The 21660-nt window shown below is 36.0% G+C and overlaps 1 protein-coding gene across 11 annotated transcripts in view; it reads left to right on the top strand.

Annotated features, from left to right (window-relative positions):
• The first annotated feature begins 667 nt into the window (after positions 1–667).
• The window catches only part of LOC127508363 (NACHT, LRR and PYD domains-containing protein 12-like), a 47072-nt gene continuing 26079 nt past the window's right edge, over positions 668–21660 (top strand). For 9 of the 11 annotated variants that reach the window (XM_051886216.1, XM_051886217.1, XM_051886211.1 and 6 more), the window contains exons 1-5: positions 668–800; positions 1440–2542; positions 6614–6736; positions 9275–11215; positions 14988–15161. In XM_051886216.1, the coding sequence (XP_051742176.1) occupies positions 795–800; positions 1440–2542; positions 6614–6736; positions 9275–11215; positions 14988–15161 (3347 nt within the window). In that variant the 5' untranslated portion in view covers positions 668–794. Of the gene's footprint in view, positions 801–1439; positions 2543–5371; positions 6399–6613; positions 6737–9274; positions 11216–14987; positions 15162–21660 lie in introns of those variants that run through there. The other 2 variants (XM_051886209.1, XM_051886218.1) reach the window with 2 other exon arrangements.

Genomic DNA, 21660 nt, shown 5'->3' with positions numbered 1-21660 from the left:
ACGCTGGTGTGGAGCTGCTGGACCTGGATGGGCTTCAGAGACCCTGGTAAGGCCTCTCTGCAGGTGGGACATCAACTGGGATGATATTTCCACTGTCCATTGCGTATCTACCAACAGGTTTGCAGGCCTGACTCAATCGACGGCTGCCATGTAATATATTTTTAGAAAGGGGAAAGAGTAAAAGAAATTAACTCACATACTCAAATCAAACCATAAAATATTTGAACACAAAACATACAAAACAGATCTATGGTCCATTCAAATTTTGTCTTGGTCCTCATAGCTTTCTTGCCTGTTACAAATAGTCATGCTCAGCAGGTATATTTTAAGATATGTCAGTGCAAGTTTCTTTTAGTTAAAACAACTGACACAGTTAACATTTCTTTTAACATAAAAAAACAAACAAGGTTAACTAATTGCTACATAGTTTAACCATACATGTTTTGGTCCAGTGTCCCGTCGTCGCCGGCAGTGAAGCATGTCAAAACCCAATAGAAAGTCATAAAACTTTAAAATGCACACACAAACGTCAATTGTCAGTTGTCTGTCACACAGCCGCTAGCCATGTAACGACGCTCGGCTCATTGTTGCCACGTCTGGAACTGGGATACTTTTACACTTGTGCTGCGATTACACTACTTTTGGGATGGTTTTGTTGCGCAGACCTGGCAACCCTCCACTCCAAAGTGCGTAGCCCCTGAATTGGGACACAGCTTAAGTGAAACCGAAAGCAGTCGTATCAGACAATACAGACGCCATTTCGCAAGATACAGAAATCATCAGTCGCTTCACATATGCCAGTAAGTTTGTTAAACTTTTCATATCTGTAACATCGATAGAGTATTTGCGTCTAAACAGACCTTATGACTAACTCAAACACATAATAAAATAGAAAGTTACTTTCGTGATACTTTACGTCAACAGTAACACTCATAAAATGGCCGAAATTGTTAAACGTAGCCTACACTTTTTTCTTTTAATTAGGAGAATTGTAATTTAAATGCTGACGTTAAAAAGATGTTGAAATCTTCGGTTGACTTTAGCTTAAATCATATTTAATTGTTTAAATAATCTTTATAGTGTAGTGTGTTCAGCGACGCAAGACTGCGGAAAGGAAGGATAATCACAGGATAGGATAGGATGTCACAGGATAATCACATAAACACATAAAAATAACAGCATTGCTTAATGCGAGACAAAAACAGAGGGTGAAAAACATCTTCAGGAGGTCAGCAGTGTCATTAAAGTGAAGCTGAATCCAGTGTTTGAACAAGGCTGCTGCGTGTGTGCGGCGACATGTCGGATAAATGCTCTACATACCAACATTACAGTAACTGGAGAAAACCTGTTGATGTTGAGTTAAAGTGAATTAAATGCCATTTAAATAAAATGTGTGTCAAAATTCAGTTGTGTATTGTGTTTTCTGTGTCCACACACAGGCCTTAAATCAAGTCTCACATCAGGGAGGAAGTAAAGGAGCAAACTGTAAAATGAGTGTAAGTGAGAAGAGAGAGGAGGAGGCGTCTGTTCACATTCAGAGAGCAGCATCTCCAGTATCCAGCTGTGTGTCTATGAAGAGTTACAACTCTATACGTGACCCCCCTATGTTCAGTGATGGACCATCTTCAGGATTCAGCTGTGTGTCCATGAAGAGTAACAACTCTATACGTGACCCCCCTATGTTCAGTGATGGACCATCTTCAGGATTCAGCTGTGTGTCCATGAAGAGTAACAACTCTATACGTGACCCCCCTATGTTCAGTGATGGACCATCTTCAGGATTCAGCTGTGTGTCCATGAAGAGTAACAACTCTATACGTGACCCCCCTATGTTCAGTGATGGACCATCTTCAGGATTCAGCTGTGTGTCCATGAAGAGTAACAACTCAATACGTGACCCCCCTATGTTCAGTGATGGACCATCTTCAGGATTCAGCTGTGTGTCCATGAAGAGTAACAACTCAATACGTGACCCCCCTATGTTCAGTGATGGACCATCTTCAGGATTCAGCTGTGTGTCCATGAAGAGTAACAACTCTATACGTGACCCCCCTATGTTCAGTGATGGACCATCTTCAGGATTCAGCTGTGTGTCCATGAAGAGTAACAACTCAATACGTGACCCCCCTATGTTCAGTGATGGACCATCTTCAGGATTCAGCTGTGTGTCCATGAAGAGTAACAACTCAATACGTGACCCCCCTATGTTCAGTGATGGACCATCTTCAGGATTCAGCTGTGTGTCCATGAAGAGTAACAACTCAATACGTGACCCCCCTATGTTCAGTGATGGACCATCTTCAGGATTCAGCTGTGTGTCCATGAAGAGTAACAACTCAATACGTGACCCCCCTATGTTCAGTGATGGACCATCTTCAGGATTCAGCTGTGTGTCCATGAAGAGTAACAACTCAATACGTGACCCCCCTATGTTCAGTGATGGACCATCTTCAGGATTCAGCTGTGTGTCCATGAAGAGTAACAACTCAATACGTGAGCTCCCTATGTTCATTGATGGACCTGCTGTGACCTCTGAACCTGTGTGAGTATCATGAAGTTCTGGACCGGCCCAGACTCTTTTGGCACCCCAGACTAGATATGATATTGGTTCATCGCCCCTAAAAACTAGCAGTAACGCACATAAGGTGTGCATATGGTTGCACAAATAGTTGTTAAAATAAAGGGTAAAAAAGGCTATATAAAATATGTATCCAAATTGAATAGAGATGTTAGTCTTGGAATGATGACGATGATGATGCATTTTATTTATAATGCGCTTTTCTCAAACCCAAAGCGCTTCACAAAAAAAAAGACAAAATACAATAAAAACAACAAACAAAAAAATAAAAATAAAACGGCAATAGCAAAAGTACAATATTAAAATAGTATACTCAAAAGCAGTAAGCATCTTAAAAAAAAAAAAAAAAAAGTCTTTAAAGACTTCTTAAACCAGTCCAGTGTTGGAGAATTTCTAATAACCAAGGGAAGTTTATTCCACAAACGTGGAGCTGAGACAGAAAAAGCCCATCCACCCATAGACTTCAGTTTAAAAGTGGGATGCTGAAGAGTAAAGGAATCAGAGGAACGAAGAGAGTGGGTGGGGTATACGGAGCTACAAAATTACAAAGGTATGCCAGAGCTGTCCCATGAAGAGCCTTTATGTTAAAATCAAGATTTTAAAATCAATACGTGCCTGTACTGGAAGCCAGTGGAGTTCATAAAGAACCAGGGAAATATTCTGCAGAGCAGTTGTGTAGGTCAGTACACGTGCTGCAGAGTTTTGAATGTACTGCAACTTCTTGATATACTTGTCAGGGAGACCAGAATAAAGTGCATTACAATAATTTAGCCTCGACATAATAAAGGCATGGATAAGCCTTTCCGCATCAGGCAGAGATAGAGAAGGACGTAGTCTGGCTATATTTCTGGGATGGAAAAACGCAGATTTTCAGACCATTTTGATATGGGCATCGAATGACAGTTGTAAATCAAAAATAACACCCAACGGTGTCCAGATAACTAGTTAGTCTCATTATCCTCTTACCTGGCAGCCCTATTTTTAAACCATAGACTGGAAAATTACATATCCAAACTTAAATGGTTGCTGCACTTAATGTACTGCACTACATTTATTTTTCTTTTCTGTTAATATAAAACGTGTGCCTGGGCACCCTAAACATGCAAGTCAAAGCGATAGATCCAACCAAGTTGTTTTTTAAATTTGAACAAACAAACAAAAGTAAAGATGAAACAAAGTTAAGAAGCTTAAATTAAGATAATTTTTGTGGAGAAAACACTGAATTTGCATTAAGTGTAAGTGACATGTGATGGTAATCCATACTCAGAATTTGTCCTCTGCATTTAACCCAAAGTGCACACACATTAGGAGTAGTGAGTAGTGAACACACACACCCAGAGCATTGGGCAGCCATTTTAGATGTGGCGTTATTGAGAATCGAACCCGCAACTGTTGGGTTACTAGTTAAAACTTGGATTAAATGTAAATAAAATAAGAGTTCCCACTAGTGTTCCGTTCCAAGATACTCTAAAGTAGCTCAAAATAGTAAATAAACATCAATGACTGACACGAATACTAGTTACTTCTATATTGTTTTTTTCTGCTCTTCTTTGCTTCACTTCACCAGTGGTGAAGGAAGGACTTTATTGACAGATCTAAAAAAGTAGATCTAAAAAAGATCTAAAAAGATCTAAAAAAATCTAGATCTTTCTCTTAGATCTAAAAAAGTAGATCTAAGAGAAAGAAAAAAAACCCATAACTGACAAAAAGCATCAACATCGAAAGTCAATCGATTAATCAACTTATAACAATGAATTGACTGATTCACTGTTTGTAATTATAATTTAGACATATTACATTTTTTGTGAAGAGGGTTTGTAGAATGTTTCTAATTATATAATTATCAATTTAACTGCAGTGACAAAAGCTTGAACTAAATTGAGCTGGATTATGACAATAATGTCTTTGACAATCTGCTTTATACCTAAATTGAATTTGTTTCAGAATTGATGATATCCAGAACATCGACACTGTTATTGAACTGAACTGAATCCAAATTAAACTGACTCAAGCTGAATAACAACACTATTATCTTCTGTTGAGCTGCTTATACTGTAGCTGAATTGAGCTCGTCTCATAACTGATGAACTTTGCACTGATATTGAACTGAACTGATGAATAAATGTGACTCCAATAATAATGATTAAAAAAACAGTAATATTGTGAAATATTATTGCAATTTAAAATAAGTTATTTCTATTTTAATATATTTTAAAATGTAATTTATTCCTGTGATCAAAGCTGAATTTTCAGCATCATTACTGCAGTCTTCAGTGTCACATGATCCTTCAGAAATCATTCTAATATGATGATTTGATGCTCAAGAAACATTTATTATTATTATCAATCTTGAAAATAGTTGTGTACAATTTTTTTTTCCAGGATTTTTTGATGAATAGAAAACTCAAAAGAAAAACATTTATTTGAAATAGAATCTTTTGTAACATCATAAATGTCTTTACAGTCATTTTTTTTTATCAATTTAATGTCCTTGCTGTATAAAAGTTTTAATTTCTTTAATTTCTTTCCCAAACAAAATCTTACTGACCCCAAAATTTTGAACAGTAGTGTAAAATGTTACAAAAGCTTTCTATTTCAAATAAATTATGTTCTTTTGAACTTTCTATTAATCACTTTATTCAACTGTTTTCAACATTGATAATAATAATAAATGTTTCTTGAGCAGCAAATCATCATATTAGAATGATTTCTGAAGGATCATGTGACACTGAAGACTGGAGTAACTGAAAATTCAGCTTTGCCATTTATAAATAAATTACATTTTAAAATGTATTCAAATAGAAAACAGTTATTTTAAATTGTAGTAATATTTCACAATATTACTTTTTTCTTTTTGCATTTTTAATTAAACAAATGCAGCCTTGGTGAGTATAAGAGACTTCTTTTAAAAACATAAAAAATCATACCGATTCCAAACTTTTGAACGGCAGTGTATTTTATCCTATATGCACAAATCAGCATAATTATTTTGATTAATGTCAATATTCTTTGAGGTTGAGATGAATGATGTTGCTATCAGTGAAGAGTCTGATCAGAACAACAGCTGATGATAGTGATCAAACGCTGCTGTCTGACATTATTGTTGTGTTGAGGGTCTGAACTGTCAAACTGTAGTGCAGTGAAGGTGAATTCAGGTCTGCAGCTGTAGTTTTAAAGAGAAACCTGATTTTAATAACAGTATTGATTTAATATTAACTGGAGTATATTTTTCTGGCTGCCTCTGGAATCTCGAGTCTATCCCAAGTTTAAAACACCCCCCTTATTGCCGCCTCACACATTTATAAGATTTAAAAGAGTCACCAGGACGGGGCAAAAGGCCCTCAGTATTGATACTTTAGCTATAAAGTAATATGTTTAGCATAATATCTAAGTTAATACTTGTTCAAAACAATCACTTCAGTTCTGTTTATTTTGATAAATAGGAAATCTAACCATGTCATGTCAACAAATGGAAAAGTCAGCCAGCTGTTTATTATCATGTGCCTTTCGCCCCAACAGCAGAGCCAAATACCAAACTTTACATATTCTTCAGAAAAACTGTTTATTTAATTACCTTGAACAAAACTGAAAATCATTAAGAAGACCTTTGTCTCAAAATATATTCAATAATTTTAGCAATTCTCTTTTGCTACTGAAATCAATAACATTTTAAAAACCATGAAATGTTAGATCAGTTTAGCACAGAATCAACTTTACACTGCTGTCCACAATTGTGTCAAGGATCAGACAAATTTCCATATGCATCATGAAATGTGGATGTTTAGGAAAGTCCTGCGTCAAGTTTTTGTGTCATCTAGTGGTTTAGAGGAAAATAAAATCAAAGTCGCCTTTTACCCTGGTGTGCCTTTATCACTGTTGTACCCTACTATTAATAAAACAAAACTACTCTCTAAAACTACATGTAATACACATACTGCTCTATAAATGACAGTAGTGTTGATCAATGTTAATTTAATGGAGCAGACAAATAATCTGCAGAGAAACAACTTGATATAATTCTTCTTTTTTTCTCAGTATCATCAGCAGGAAGAGAAAGAGAGCAGCTTCTCCAGCATTCAACAGTTTGTTCATGAAGAGTAACAGATCCATGCATGAGACCCAAAAATTCAGTGATGGAGCAGTGACCTTTGACCCTGTGTGAGTATCATGTAGGGTGAGAGACACAAGAACACAGAATGCAAAAAGCTTTAGAAAATGTTACATTTCAAATGGCTAAAGTTCTTTAACAAGTACAACAAGTAACAAGTGGAAGTCATGATGCACAGAAAGAAATCCTTTCACCTTTGTTAAAGTGTCTTTGTTAAATAGTGCTTTCTTATGCTTCTGTTGGATCTCCATTTACACAGGAATGATTTTTGTGTTGCATCAGCATTATATTGACAGTTATCCTTTAAATTAGTGATGCAAATGTTAAATATTGGATGAAATTGAAACAAAAGAATTCTGGTTAGGAATAAATAAAATCAGTGGTTCCCAAACTGGTTGTCGTGACGAATGGCTAAAGGTTCCATAAAATCTTTGCTCATTTCAATGTTTTAAATATTAATATATAAATGTAAGTTTTGTAAGGATACTTTGATTGATCTGCCATAAATCTGCCAATAATCACATCTTATGAATCGACTGATTGTCTCTAAATCTACCAATCATATATTGATGACACAAAAAATGCAAGACTGCTCAAACTGGACACTGAGAGCAAATATGAAACAACCTTTAAAAAAATCAGGATTGATATCAGCTGATCAAGATAACAAGAAATCTGATCAGTGTAAAATCTGTTATTCTCCATTTCTAAAGGAAAGGTGGCAGGTTCTTTAGACAAATTCTTCTGACTTTTCACATGCCTCACTTGTGGCAAAGGTGACATTAATGTGCAACTAGGAAATACAGAAACAAACTGAGTTTGCAGTCTCTTTTATGATAAATCATCATCAGTCGCCAGTTACATGTGAATGAATTACATGTAATCGTTTCACATGAACACTGCTTCATGTCAGTGTTTCTGTGAAGTTTTAAAATAATGGTTTCTGGTAAAACTTTCTGCCAATAATTTTAGCCTTCTTTCTCTTTTTTCGAACATATTTGACGGCAGAAATCTTGATGTCTCCCTACTTTATATATGCATGGCTGGATTTCCTGAAACCTTCTTAACTCTACGTCGTTCTTAAATTATACCTTAAGCTGTACCTTAACGTTAATACGTGTTTCCCCGAAACGTTCTAAGTTAAGTATACCTTCTGTAAGTCATACTTTCATAAGGTTGGTCTGGACCACTCTTAGCTATACCTTATCACTGTTGACAGTCAATACGAATATAATTCTGAAGCTGTAATACACGCAGTGTTCGATAAGGATTATAGCAAAGAATAAAATGCAAAGATTCGCTGCTAAATTCAAATGTGCTTTGGTGCTGAGCCAGAAGCAGGTGCGCACTCCGTGCTTATGTATCACTGTTCGGTGTTTTTAACCTCATCAGGTTTATTTTAGGTTTCAGACATTTAAATACACATTTGAATTAAGTAGGCTACTGCATAAAAAAGACATTTATAGTTTGTTAAAATCAAATTCCATACACTGATGTCTACGGAAGCTGCAACAATAACCCTTTCAATTATATAATTTGACAAAGTGTTTTATTCATATCAGATACACATTGTGTATGAAACAATAAAGTTTACTCTATTCTTCTCCCAGTTCACCGGCCACATACTTTTATGTATTTCTGGGAAGATTTCGTAAATCCGACAGCTCTAAATTGCGGTGCAAACTCATCGCATGACAAAACACATTCACTTCCATAGTGAATGTCATTATCATAAAATTATCATAAAATTCATGATATAGTTAACAAGTTTGTGGATATTTTGAATAAAAAATGAAAAAAAAAAAAAAAACGATATAAACGCGATACCTACATGTCTGTCAGCTGCATGACGCGTCTCCAAGGAATTAAAACTTTGTTCTAAAATTATGGTCAACTCACGCTGATGGGGGCTCCGCGCCCCCAGAATATAGATAAATTACAATATAGATAAATTACAAGATTTAGTTTGCAATTTGAATTACTTTTATAACATCCCATGAGTCCTGATAAATGCAATTTCTACTTCTGAAGTACTTCTTTTTATAAAGAAGACTAATTTCTCACATAACGCAGTGAAGCAGCCCCTGTATAGAGTGAATTATCGATTCTCGAGCCATCGATATCAACCAATTCAGCACCACCGCCACAGACAGCACCTGGTAACGTCGCACTTAAGAAGATATACCTTAAGCAACCTCCTAAGGGATAGTTCGGGGAACACACCTAGAAACGGTATATCTTCAGTTAAGGTCTACCTTTAGAGTCTTCGTAGCGCGCTAAGAGACAACGTTATCGGGAAATCCAACCCAGGTCATTATCTGCCCCCAAATGCCTGATGTGCATAATTAATTTACTGTATGTAGAAAACATGTGTGTAAACAATATCAGTGCAAGAACAAAACCTTTAGGATCTCCATGTGTGATGTTAGGAGGTCAGTTGGCCACAATAGATAGAAATCAGTCTGAAAGAGCAAACACTTATTTCTAGATATGGTATGATTTTCATATTAGTCATTAAATATTTCCTTTATTTTCACAAAGGTCTTTTCTGTTTGTTTTTGTCTCTGTTCTTCTTAATGTGTTTTCAGTGGTGGGAGAGCTGACCAGATCAGAGATGTGTCCTGTCAGACCAGCACATCCTCCTCCTGTCAGAAACACATCAGTCATCATGACACAGAAGCAGCCCTGCAGCTCCATTCTCACCAACCAGTGCATGAAGATCTTCAGAGAGTCAAAGACCTGCACAAAACCAGCATGAAGAAAAGATATGAGAGCGTATTTGAGGGAGTCAAACTACAAGAGCATCAGACCCTCCTGAACAGGATTTACACACAGTTGTACATCATAGAGGGAGAGAGTGAAGGAGTGAATAAAGAACATGAGGTGCTACAGATGGAGAAAAGTTACAAGACACTCCAAGACACGCCAATCAACTGCAATGACATCTTTGATCCTTCACCTGAACCAGGATATGAGGAGAAGAGAAGAGAGAAGAAAGACAAAATCAAGACTGTTCTTACTAAAGGCATCGCTGGAATTGGAAAAACCGTCTCTGTGCAGAAGTTCATTCTGGACTGGGCCGAGGGAAAAGCCAATCAGGATGTAGATTTCATATTTATGCTTCCATTTAGAGAGATTAACTTAATTAAAGATCACCAGTACAGTCTTCACAGACTTCTGCTGGACTTTCATCCTGAACTTCAACATCTGGACTCAAAGATGTATGATGAATTTACAGTTGTGTTCATCTTTGATGGTCTGGATGAAAGCAGAAATACGTTGATGTTTTCAGACGGTGAGAAAGTTTCAGATGTGACTGAGACTTCATCAGTGGGTGTGTTGATGTCAAACCTCATGAAAGGAGATCTGCTTCCCTCTGCTCTCATCTGGATCACCACCAGACCAGCAGCAGCCAATCAGATCCCCTCTAACTACATCAACCGTGTGACAGAAATTCAGGGATTCAACGACCCTCAGAAGGAGGAATATTTCAGGAAGAGAATCAGTGATGAGCATCAAGTCAGCAGAATCATCTCACACATCAGAAGAGCAAGAAGTCTCCACATCATGTGCCACATACCTGTCTTCTGCTGGATCTCAGCCACTGTGCTTCAAAACATCCTGAAACAAGATCTCAGTGCAGAAATCCCTCAAACTCTGACTGAAATGTACATACACTTCCTCCTCATTCAAACAAGTATGAGGAACCAGAAGTATGAAGAGAGAGATCCAGAGAAACTCCTGCAGTCCAACAGAGACGTGATTGTGAAACTTGCTGAACTGGCTTTCAATCAGCTGATGAAGGGCAATGTGATGTTCTATGAGGAGGACCTGAGAGAGAGCGGCATAGACGTCACTGATGCCTCAGTGTATTCTGGGATTTGCACTGAGATCTTTAGGGAGGAATCTGTGATTTATCACAGGAAGGTTTACAGCTTTGTACATCTGAGCTTTCAGGAGTTTTTTGCAGCACTGTATGTGTTTTTCTGCTATTTACACAAAAACAGTGAAGTTCTGAAAATGTTCCTGACAGGAAAGTTCAGAACTCAGTGTGAGAATGTTTCTCTGGATGTGTTTCTGAAGGGAGTAATGAATAAAGCCTTGAGGAGTAAAACTGGACATCTGGATCTTTTCCTTCGATTCCTTCATGGCATCTCACTGGAGTCCAATCAGAGAGTCTTACAGGATGTGCTGATTCACACAGAGAACAACCCAGAGAGAATCAAGAAAATAATCCACAACCTCAAACGAGGTCAAAAAAACAATGTCAGTCCTGAAAGATGGATGAATCTGACACACTGCTTGATTGAGATGAAGAATAATTCTGTTGTTGAAGAAATGCAGGCATTTTTAAAATCTGGATCAAAAGAGAAAAACCTTTCTCTTGCACAATGTTCAACTTTAGCAAACATGATCCTGATGTCAGAGGAGGTGATGGATGAGTTTGACCTTAAAAAGTACAACATCATATCATCACAAGAGGGTCGAAGGATACTTTTAACTGCTCTGAGGAACTGCAGAAAAGCTCTGTGAGTGTGAAAAAATTAACATAATATCAACTGAATTGAAATGTGACAATGATTTGAAATATCAACATAATACCCCCATGTAGGCTAATAGATTTCCTCTGGTAAATGCACTGTAATGACATTTTTTTTTTTTTTTTTTTTTTTCCAAAAAACTTTTATTTACAGAAATTAGAAGTGTCCTGAAATTAAAATATTTAAAATAATTATTTTATTTTGTAGTTATAATTAAAATCGAAGTAATTACATTTCTGAATTTCAGAAGTTTTAAAAGCTGAATGTTCTTTAGGAATTACAGTCTTTTTAACAGATGAATTTACATGACACTTCCATCGTTCATGATTTACTGAATAAGGAATATATATAAAAAATATTTTTCTCTACTTAATATAAATGCCCAAATTTTGGTATTTAGGCTTTAGGTTTTTATTTTTTTTATTCAACCTTATTTTTCCTGGTCTAGAAGTCACACTTTTAAAATCAGGCTACCTAATATATCTAGTTGTGGAGGAAGTGAATTAAAATAAGAAATATCTTGATTTAGGTCAGTGGTTCCCAACCCTGGTCCCAGAGTATCCCAACACTGCACATATTTGATGTCTCTCTTACCTAACGCACATATTTGAGGTCTTGGAGTCTTTACTAATGAGCTGATGAGTTGAATTTGAAAATGTGCAGTGTTGGGGGTCCTCCAGGACCGGGATTGACTACTAGAAACTGTCTCTGAGCCTATTAGTCCAAACCTTAATGCTATGGTACGGTTTCCGTAGGGAGCATTGAAAACATTGTGTCTTGGATGGCTTGAGTCCTTAAAGAGTAATTTACTACGGCTTAGAACGCGGCTCATCCAATCAGAATCAAGGTCCAGAACTATCAGTTTTATAATTAATAATTGACATACAAGAGGGCTTTTCACACTTGAAATACTTAACCCTGGGTCATTGTAAATCTTCACACTGATCATAATTTACCCAGGGTTAACAATTAATCCTGGGTATTTATAAACAGATGTTTCATGCTGTGTATTCCTAAACCCTGGGTTAACGTTCTTATTTGCCTATTTGCAAAGTTATTGTCATTGATTGTACGAATGCTGCATACGACCTGTTTACATCAAGGCTCTTGAACTGCACATCCTCATATTATATATTGCTGACAGCTATCAAGTTTTTTTTCTATCACTTTTTGGATTGTAAAAATAAAAATGAAAAGGTCTCTTCTTCACTCCAATTGGTGAATTTTATGTTGCCATTTGAAATGGTTCCCATCAAACACTAAAACAACTGTCCAAAGCATGTGAATATGAGGCACACGATTGGCTGTCCGTTGCTATGCTTCTAGCCGTAACAGTCGAACACTGCATCGTTTCACACTGCAAGTCTGGCAAAGCAATGCAGGTTTACAAGTGCAAAAAAGGCTCTATTCCTGCTCCGGAGCAGAGTTTCACTACCTCGGGTAAAAAGCGGTGCTAAACCTGCTTCTAAATTACAAGTGTGAAACGTTCCTTTACTCAGGGTTAAAAGCAGGGTTTAGAACAACTATAACCAGTATTTAAATTGATAGTTCACCCAAAAATGAAAATTTGGTGTTTATCTGCTTACCCCCAGGGCATCCAAGATGTAGGTGACTTTGTTTCTTCAGTAGAACACAAATGATGATTTTTAACTCCAACCGTTGCGGTCTGTCAGTCGTATAATGCTTGTCAGTGGGAATCTATAAGAGTCATAAAAACATGCACAGACAAATCCAAATTAAACCCTGCGGCTCTTGACGACACATTGATGTCCTAAGACACGAAACGATCGGTTTGTTAGAGAAACCAAACAGTATTTATATCATTTTTTACCTCTAAAACACCACTATGTCCAACTGCTTTGAGCATCCGGTGTGTGAGGTCTGAATGCACTCTGATGCCGGAATGCACTCATTGACATATACACATGAGAGGTCACTTCCGTCATCAGTGCGTGTTTTTAGACCTCACCAACCGGATGCTCAAGGCAGATAAATATCAAATTTTCATTTTTGGGTGAACTATCCCTTTAAACACAGTGTGAAAATCCCTTAGGGTACTTAAGATAAAAGTATTATGGCATGACTTTCAATCAACTTATTGATTAAACTAAGCTGCTAAGTAAGGATTATTGGATAATAAATATAAGGACAATTGTTGTAAACATTAACAGTGTGGGTTTCTTTATAGGTCCTTTGAAACAATGTGTATTATGGAAACTGGAATACAAATAAACAGAACTTTGGGCTGGTTCGAGCTCCTTTCCCATTCATGTTCCTTTCTCTCCTCTCCCATCATTGTGTCACAGTACTATCAATAAATAATGCAAAAAATAAGGCATAAAGATCTTTTCAAATGACACTATTCAGCTAACGAGACTTTTTTCACAATAAAGGACTGTATAAACATAAATAAAACATACACATAATGTTCATGAAATATGAAGTTGTCTATTTTAATTGATAAGGCTCCCTGATTAAAGTATGTATAAAACTTCTCATAAATGCTCTTAAGAATAGTCTTAAGCTTTGACTTAAGTGTCAAAAAATTCGAAGAGTAGGAGACTTTTATAAAGAAGCTTAAAGCAACTTTCAGTAAAGTCTAAGACTGATTCTTAAGTACTGACCGAAGTAGCACTTAAGTGTTGCAAACTAAGAACTACAATGATGCCAACCAAAAATGGCCGCCCTCAACCTCTGAATCAGCCAATAGTGAGCCTGCAAGGGTGAAGTCACAGCAGCATGACACCAATCATTTAAAGTAATTATAATAAAGTTATTGAATTAAGACACTGTAACATTAATATTAAATTTATTCTAAAACAGTTCTTTGCATTGTGCAAAATTATCACGAGTTAGTATTGGTGCTTTGGAATCCTTTTCTACTGATTTGTCTCCTCATTTACAATTGGAGCGATGATGTGAACATGAGTTTCATCAATGGCTCCAACAAATCCAGGGAAGCCCAAAATCCTCATAAAAGTGGCTTGATTTTGCTGAATTGTTTGAAGATCAGTTGGAAAAATCAATGAACTGCCAAATAGTGGTCAAAAGTGAAGTCCGGCATAGGAAAACTGACATCTTCACCCTTCATTCAGATATTATTAAAAATGTCTTAAAGATTTTGTAAGCATATTGCATAGATTGTGCTTGGATGCATAGATTGTGCTTTTTTTTTTTTTGCCAGGCTGTCATATACAAAGAAATTATGAACACATGCAAAAACATGAGAGGACCAATGAAATGTTAATAACTGATTATGTTGTAGGCAATGCATTCTTTTTTTTCCAGTGAGCTTTTTTGTTTTTTTTTGCCAAATAATGTTGTCAGATAAATACCTTTACTAAGTTTAGTGTTTTGATCTTGCATTGTATTTTAAAATATTTTGAAAATATAAAAATATTTTCCTCATATTTTGATAAATTAAGCAAACTTGTAGTGTCATTTAAAAAAAACAAACAAAAAACACATCACTTTTGGCCTCTACTGTGTGTTTGGTGTGGTCAGTGCCACAATAGTGCTATTTAAGACCCTGTTGACTGTACACTGATGGGCACAAATCATCACCGGTGCACTGCTGCATTTTTCCAGTAACCAAAAATGTAATTATTACTTTAATTTCTACAGTTAAATCATTGATTTGTAGAATGGGAGAAGTTATTAAATTTCTTACTAGGTCAGTTATAAAAGGAATACATTGCCGATCAAGCTTTTATCATTTTAACCAGAGTCTTCTCTTTTTTTTTTTTTTTTTTTTTTTCAGATTAACAGCCTGTGATCTCACTGATCAGCACTGTGAAGTTGTGGCTTCAGCTCTACAATCATCAAACTCCTCCCTGAGAGAGCTGGACCTGAGTAACAATCGCCTGCAGGATTCAAACCTGAAGCTGCTCTCTGCTGGACTGAAGAGTCCAAACTGTCGACTCAACATACTGAGGTTTGAGCTTCACATTCATTCATGAACCGCTGATGCGACACAAAAGATTCATAACGCTCCGAAGCTTCCTGAAGCAGTGTTTTGAAATCGGCCATTACTATATAAGTCATTTTTTTTTTTTTTTTTTTTTTTGGCACACCAAAAATATTCTCGTCACTTTATAATATCAATATTGAACCACTGTACTCACATGAACTGATTTAAATATGTTTTTAGTACCTTTATGAATCTTGAGAGAGGAAATGTCATTGCTGGCTATGTAGGCCTCACAGAGCCATCGGATTTCAACAAAAATATCTCAATTTGCGTTCCGAAGATTAACGAAGGTCTTATGGGTGTGGAACGGCATGAGCGTGAGTAATAAATGACAGTATTTTCATTTTTCGGTGAACTAACCCTTTAAAGGGACAGCAGCCTAAGAGTAAACCTGCTGCTCTCTGTCAAACAACAAAAGATAGAAGAGAAATTCACTCACTGCCCCTGACTTGTCGATCGCAGGCTAGGGTACGATATATATGGATGCGTGGATTTGGAATTACTTCTTATTGGCTGGTGCCGCGGCATAGAAAGAACCAATCAGCACTCGGTTAGAGTTTCATGACTGAACTTTGTATATTATCGAGCAAAGAGTTTTTGGTATTTAAATATTGGCATAATTTGTTTTTTGGTCACTTTCAGAAATTTTAGTGATGATTTATTTTCCCAGAAAGAATGCGACACATATATATTGGTTATATAATTTTCAGTTTTAAAATATTTTTATATATAATTTATATTAATTTTACACACTTAAAGCAATATTCTATCACATATCAAACATCGCATTATGAATTGTTGAATTGTGCTACCTACTAACACTGGCCGCATTGAGTTCTCTTTCGTGAATGAACGGACAAAAACACACAAAATTATGCCAAAATGCCCGTTTTGTCGAATATCCTGGTAAGTACAGTACAACAGTGCATAAAAATGTGGTCTGGGTTTCACAAACAAAAACCGCAGCTAGGCTGAGTGAAAATTTAAATCCACTCTCTGTCAGTAGGTGGTGCTTATGAAACATCAGAAATAGAGCTGTTTCCACAGTAACCTCAGTAAACAAAGCAGCGCTGCTTATAAACACTACGTTACATGGAGGGGAGATGAAAAGAAAATGCCATCAAAACTTTTCTCAAGTCAGTCAGTTCCCTTCAGATACATTCATAAAATTCATTCATACTTTAGTCGTAATATGCAAAAAGCCCTGGGGTTTCATTTATAAAACTGTGCATAGATTTCATCCTAAAAGTGTATGTACGTGCAAAAGCTAGATTCTGCGTACGCACAAAAAAATTCAGATTTATAAAACCATGCGTACGCCAGAACCTGCGCACAAATCCCTTTATTAATCCCAGTCAGCGGAAGATTGTGCGTACGTGCATCTCCACCCTGTCTCCTCCTTGAAATCACCATATATGGAGCTTATGACGCCTAGTTTTACTATTCATAACCTCATCTGCATATCATTTCCATACATGTTCCCATCCACTTGACACCATGGTTAACACCGTCAAAGGTACGAGACATTGGAAAATATTAGATATAAATGCCATTTGTGCAATATACTACATTGATAAAAATCATCCAATATCCTCTTTATATTTTAGAATAAATATATCAAAATATCCATAAAATTGTATAAAATACTTCAGATAAAGGTTTTAGAATAGAGTTGCTTCATTAATTTCCACTGGCCAAATAGTATTTTAATTGTTTTTTAACAATTCAAATCAAATTTATGCAGTTTTGCTGATAAGGTGAACATATTTTTTAGGAAGTCTATAGGCTATTTTTAGTGGAAACAGATAGGCCTACTTATTTATTTCAGTGTAAATACAGTTGTCTATCTCAGCGCGTCACTGACAAAGTATTTTAAAAAGGAAACGTGCAAATCTTACCGTTTTCCTCAAATTATATCCTTCAAATACAGTGGTAATTGTTTGAAGATCCTTCACACGACATCAACACCACCGTGCAGCTGCGGTTGTACAGTAAGCTATTATCATTGGACCTATTCAATCTGTCACTAATATCCAAGTTAAGTGTGCATCACTGATCGTCGTTTTTGCTAAAATATTTTGTCATAACATCTGCAGTTTAGTTTAATGAGGAATATTGTGCTCCTAGCGCTCCTCGCTGTCATTAAAACAGCGTGTCACAGGAAAAGTGATCGAAAGTTGCACATCTACTATCCAAATTCATATCACGTTTGATTAACTTCTCCGTAATGACTGCGTAATGTAATTTCAGTGCTTATCGCCATTAGTGAAAGTGTAATATTAATGTATATGTGTATATCAAAATGAAAACGTGAGTTTCCATGCAAGTTTAAATCATTCTTTTATTTAAACTGTTATTGTGAACATGCACTGTATTTATGATTATGACTCATAATGGGGATTTAAAGTGGTTTTTCTTCATCTGCCGTCAGTCCCTTAGCTCACCATCTGTGACGCCAATTCCCTTTGTCTCCAGAATGTGCGTACGCACGGCTCAAAGTTTGCTTAAAGGTGCGCACATTCTCCCATCAAGTTTGTTTTTTATAGATCACAACCTTTGCATGGGAACTGGCGTACGCACAAAATGGGGCACGCTTTATAAATGAGACCCCTAGGCTGTGCTGTAATATTGGGGTTGCCGTCATACGTCATACTCCAGGATTCCCCAACAACACTTAACCTGAAAACATACATCTCGTACCTTACTGATTTACAATACACACAATAATATATATTCAACAAGCAGATTGTTGATGCAAAAGTCTACACTGCATGCTAAGTGTTTTCTTTATAGTATGGAAGAAAAATGTTTTTGCGTTAATATTCTGGGCTCTTCTGCTTAACTGTACATAGTATATACTGAATTTGGTCTTTTTATCATCACAATAAACCATGTTAAGTATTTTCTAAGTGAAATGCTTAGTTCAGTAACCGTAAATTTACAACTTTGTTCACTAAGTTTGTGCCTGACGAAGACCAGTTGGTTAAAACGTTGCAATTTATACAATAAATATTTTAAGGAGCAGTTACATTAGTGTGCGGATAATTCATTTTGTTTTTTTGCTTCATATTGTATATATGAGCATACAGTAAGTGAAATACAAAGCAATATTTACATATGATTTGACAGTTTTATATTATTAAATACCTACACTTTACAGTTGGTTTTATGACTGTAAGTCATTCTCTTCAAATGCTGTTGAAGTTTGAAACATGCATACCAATGTTGTGTGTGACTTTAGAGACGGTCCCTAAATTTGTGAATATCCACCATTAAGCCAACTTAATGCCAGTATTTCACTGGGAAAGCTTAGCGTGGCACTTTTCACGTCACATTCATCTGCTTGTCTGTAGCCTGTAGAGTCAACATCACCAATAAGGGTGAGTTTGGTCTTTTATATCACTTATTATGCAACAATAACAAAGACATGACAAACAGTAATAAACAATATTTAACAACACTAAATGATACAATTATGAGGGTTACATAATAAACTGTCCCCACAGTAATCCAGTATGATGTATGAGGGAAACCCTGCACAGCGCTGCGGTTTAAATTTAAGAAAACTAACAACTGAGAGAAATATTATGTATATACGGGGTAGCCGAAGGTAAGCTATAAGCTACCTGGTATTTAATTCTTACAGCTTTAATTAAATATTACACTGGTTTTCACATTGGTCTGCAGAAAATCAGCAACGGGCTGAATGAAAATGTAAAATGATAGTGATATTCTGTTTTTATTGTTATTTTTGTTTTTTATGCATTCCATTTTTATTCTTATGTATTTGTTTCCTTTTTATGTAAAGCACTTTGAATTACCATTGTGTATGAAATGTGTTAGCCTATATAAATAAAATTTATTGTCAGACTCTCTGACAGTAGGTGGCTCTGGAACAGCAGAAATAAAGCCGTTTCCTTGGTAACCTCTATACATAAAGCAGCTGTGCTTATAACAACGCAGTCAAATAGCTCAAAAGATTTTTTACCTCCCTTATGAAAATTAACCATGGTTTTACTACAAATAAAACAAAAAACATGGTATTGTAGTTAATGGTAACCACAAATTAACCATGGTTTATTGTTATACAAATAGTATCAATACGACAAAAAAAAAAAAAAAAAAAATCATAATTAACACACTTTTAACCATGGTTAATTTTCGTATGTGTTCACAATAGTTTGCAGTGCAAGCTAGTTGCAATGTGTTATTTAGCTAACTTTTTATACATGGAAATAAAACTTGCGAAATAATACAAATTTACAAAATAATCTCAGTGGGAAATGTTTTGTACAACTTAGTGTAGCTTTTAACAGTTAGAAAATTGCGTGCATGTGACGTCACATTGAGGCGGGCTGAAGCCTTTCAGCCTTAGGCACGATGCTGTTTTGTCCGATGACTGGAGCCTTTTAGTCTGAGGTATGACGCCTTTTCGTTGTATGACTTAGGTCTGAGGATGTCCTAAAATGTACACCATACCCTGGTTGTGAATTCAATGTGTTTTTGTTTTTTCAGCGTGTTGTTGTGGGAAGTGCAGGTCTACAGGAGTTAAACATTCTGACAAGCACATAATTTAGTTCAAGCTTCACTTGTGCATTTGTGTCATTGTGTGCAGATATAAGTCGTAATATTAAATTTATGTAGTATAAATATATGATTAATCTCATATAGGATGCGCTTCGTTGAGGTAAATAACCCGTAGAGCTGTATTGTACTAATGACCATCTTTAGCTTCAGCGCGAGCTCTCAAACAGCAACGCAAAACATTAATATCTATTGCAATAAAACGCTGTGAATTCTTTGGGCTCAGTTGTGTTTCGGTGTGTTGTTACTGGAAGAACGCATCCACAACGGGAGCTACATTCTGACTACATTACTTAGTTCAAGTTCTTCTGTGCGTGTTTTTGCGCAAATATTAGTTGTAATATTATGTTTATCTTGTATAAATATCTGAATTATCTTATATAGGATGTGTTCCATTGAGTTAATTAAACTTCTAGCAAAGCGCTTCAGTTTACGGGTGTTCATTCTTTTCAGCTTCAGCGCGCGCAGCTCAAACAGCAATGATGTTATTTTAAACAGTTATTAAAGATGTTTACATATTACTTTAATATTAAAATTGTTTAATATTTTGTGGGCACTACTGTAGAAATATTTTTAAGGGACAAAACACAGTTGGAGGTAATAAATAAGGACCACAAACAATAACAGATCCCCCCCCCCACCCCCAAAATTGTATCATTTAGATAACATCATTGTTGTTTGAGCTACATGCGCTGAAGCTGAAGAGAATGAACACCCGTAAACTGAAGCGCTTTGCTAGAAGGTTAATTAACTCAAAGGAACACATCCTATATAGGATAATTCAGATATTTATACAAGATAAACATAATATTACAACTTATTTTTGCTCAAAATCACGCACAGATGAACTTGAACTTATTAATGTAGTCAGAATGTAGCTCCTGTTGTGGATGCGTTCTTCCCGTAACAACACGCAGAAACACAGCAACTAAGCCCAAGGAATTCACAATGTTTTATTACAATATTGTATACAATTATAATGTTATTTCTATGACAGCCCCAATCATAGTTATTAATGTTTTGCGTTGCTGTTTGAGAGCTTGTGCTGAAGCTAAAGATGATCATCAGTACAATAAAGCCCTGTGTTCGTTGCCATATCGGATACAAAAATGGTGGCGAGCATAGCCGAAGTGACGTCTTCGGTACCCATGGATAATCTTGTTCGCGGTAGAGAAAGCTGCCTACATGTAGGCTGTAGGGGAAGTAATCATGAAGATGTTGAATTAAACGTAAACACAGCTTTTGTGTTTTTATCAGCTTTCCCACATTTATTCTGGCCCTGATAATTATCACATAAACTTACCACTTGTACTACTTCTGTAAATCTGTTTTTGTGATTTTCTGTTGTATGGGCCATTGTTAACAGCCACTTGTGGCACCTACTGTTGAGGCTGACTAACAGCAGATGGAGATCATGCATGGGCAATCTACTTCTATTCCTGCAGTTCCCAGATGTCCAATGTTAAATTTTCCTTCGAATTTGAACCACTGAATGTTTGGAAGAAAATTTTTAAAGCAAAATAAAATGCACTGAAAATTGCCTGTTGAATATTTTAGGTTGTATTTTTAAACAGAATGAAATTTTGGAAGTGAAATCTGAAAGGTAAATATAGATTATTGAATTTTTAATGGAAATGTGTGTAAAATGTTTTGAATTGAATATACGACCATGTTGAATTTCAGCCCATAAAAATGCAAGCCCTAAAAATGCAATGCATTAAAATGCAAGCACGGTTAATGCAATGCATATTTTTTTCAATTAGTACAATGTAACAAGCGTCAATTAACTTCCATAGGTCCTGGATCGCATTGAAGGATTATTTGTTTGTTCAGTGCATTTTGTTTTGTAAATGAAGCCAAGTGTAATGGAGAGTTCACA

Source organism: Ctenopharyngodon idella, chromosome 3, assembly GCF_019924925.1.
Source record: "Ctenopharyngodon idella isolate HZGC_01 chromosome 3, HZGC01, whole genome shotgun sequence".
In the NCBI taxonomy this organism is placed as follows: Eukaryota; Metazoa; Chordata; class Actinopteri; order Cypriniformes; family Xenocyprididae; genus Ctenopharyngodon; species Ctenopharyngodon idella.
This window is presented reverse-complemented; position numbering and strand designations above follow the sequence as displayed.